The following is a 1328-nucleotide window of genomic DNA, read 5'->3' on the forward strand; positions in this document are numbered from 1 at the left end:
TCCTGTCGCTTTCTACCTGCCTCCTTCCTGTCATCCCCTTGAAGGTCCTTTATCCTCTGGTTTCTGGCAGTGGATATCCTTTCCCTTTCTCAAGGCTTTCTGCCTTTGGCTTTGTTCCTCTGGCCCACTCCCTGCACAGCTCTCCCTGGACACCAAGACAAATTCAAACACAGCTGTATCCCAACTGTCAGACCTGAGCTCCTCTACCTCGTTCCCATTGAGGGCAACAGGCTCTGGGTGTCCCCTGTTCCACTGAAATTCAGCCATTATTTTCCCCTGGAACTGTTGTGTCTTTCTGCAATGGTCTGAGGTCCATCTTCCCTTTGGCCTAGGAGCTCTGAGAGGAGGAACTATCTGTGATTTATCTGTGGGTCCTGGGGCCAGCTGGAGGTGGGGACAGATGGGGATGGGGGCCTGCTGAGCACTTCCCGAGTTTTTCACTACACCACCTCATGCGACCCGGTGTGCACTCAGGGCAGAACACAAGCCTGTGTGTAGAGCAGGAGTTGGCCCCGCTCGGGCTGCCTGTGCCCTACTCGGGAGCCCAGGCTACCCTGGCTCCTAGTGACCACCCCATTCCCACTTTGTCTTCCAGTGGAACGTGACCGTACCCTGGGCCACCAGGAGCCACACTGGAAGGAATTCCACTTTGACTTGACCCAAATCCCTACTGGGGAGGCAGTCACAGCCGCTGAGTTCCGCATATATAAAGAGTCCAGCACCCGCCTGCTCAACAGCACCCTCCATGTCAGCATGTTTGAGGTGGTCCAGGAGCACTCCAACAGGTGCCTTCCCTCAGCTTAGGTGCCCACCCCACCTCAGAGTCTCATAGTCAAGGCTCTGGCAGGGGTCCTGTTCAGTCTGGATATGGGGTTGCATTTCCAAGAGAAGAAAGGGGAGCATCATAAGAGAGATGCCTCAGATATGGGAAAGAGGCTTGGTCAGGAACTCCCTTCCCTGCCATGGTGTCTGTGGGGCCCTGGATAGACCCCAGATCACTGAGCCAGCTTCCCCAGCAGCAGATGGACACAATAACACGTTCGGGCGGGGGGATTATCAGTGAAATGTGGCACTGAAGGAGCCCAGCCCGGAGCCAGGTAGGGAAGATGCTCTGAAAGTAGATCCCTAGGCAGGAAGGGATACAGGCAGCCTTGCAGACCTCGGCCCACGTGGTTGTTTTTTCGTGTCCACAGGGAGTCTGACTTGTTGTTTTTGGATCTTCAGACGCTCCAAGCTGGGGACGAGGGCTGGCTGGTGCTGGACATCACAGCAGCCGGTGACCACTGGTTGTTGAACCATAACAAGGACCTGGGACTCCGCCTCTATTT

At 55.6% G+C, this 1328-nt stretch overlaps 1 protein-coding gene across 1 annotated transcript in view; it reads left to right on the forward strand.

Moving 5' to 3' along the window:
- Positions 1-503: 503 nt before the first annotated feature.
- Bmp8a (bone morphogenetic protein 8a) overlaps positions 504-1328 on the forward strand; it is a gene marked incomplete at its 5' end in the record, with an annotated part of 17885 nt that continues 17060 nt past the window's right edge. The window contains 2 exons of the mRNA XM_029564948.1: positions 504-785; positions 1194-1323. Coding sequence (XP_029420808.1) covers positions 504-785; positions 1194-1323 — 412 coding nt within the window. The remainder of the gene's footprint in view (positions 786-1193; positions 1324-1328) is intronic.

Source organism: Nannospalax galili, unplaced genomic scaffold (assembly GCF_000622305.1).
Source record: "Nannospalax galili isolate Female #2095 unplaced genomic scaffold, S.galili_v1.0 scaffold5238, whole genome shotgun sequence".
NCBI lineage: Eukaryota > Metazoa > Chordata > Mammalia > Rodentia > Spalacidae > Nannospalax > Nannospalax galili.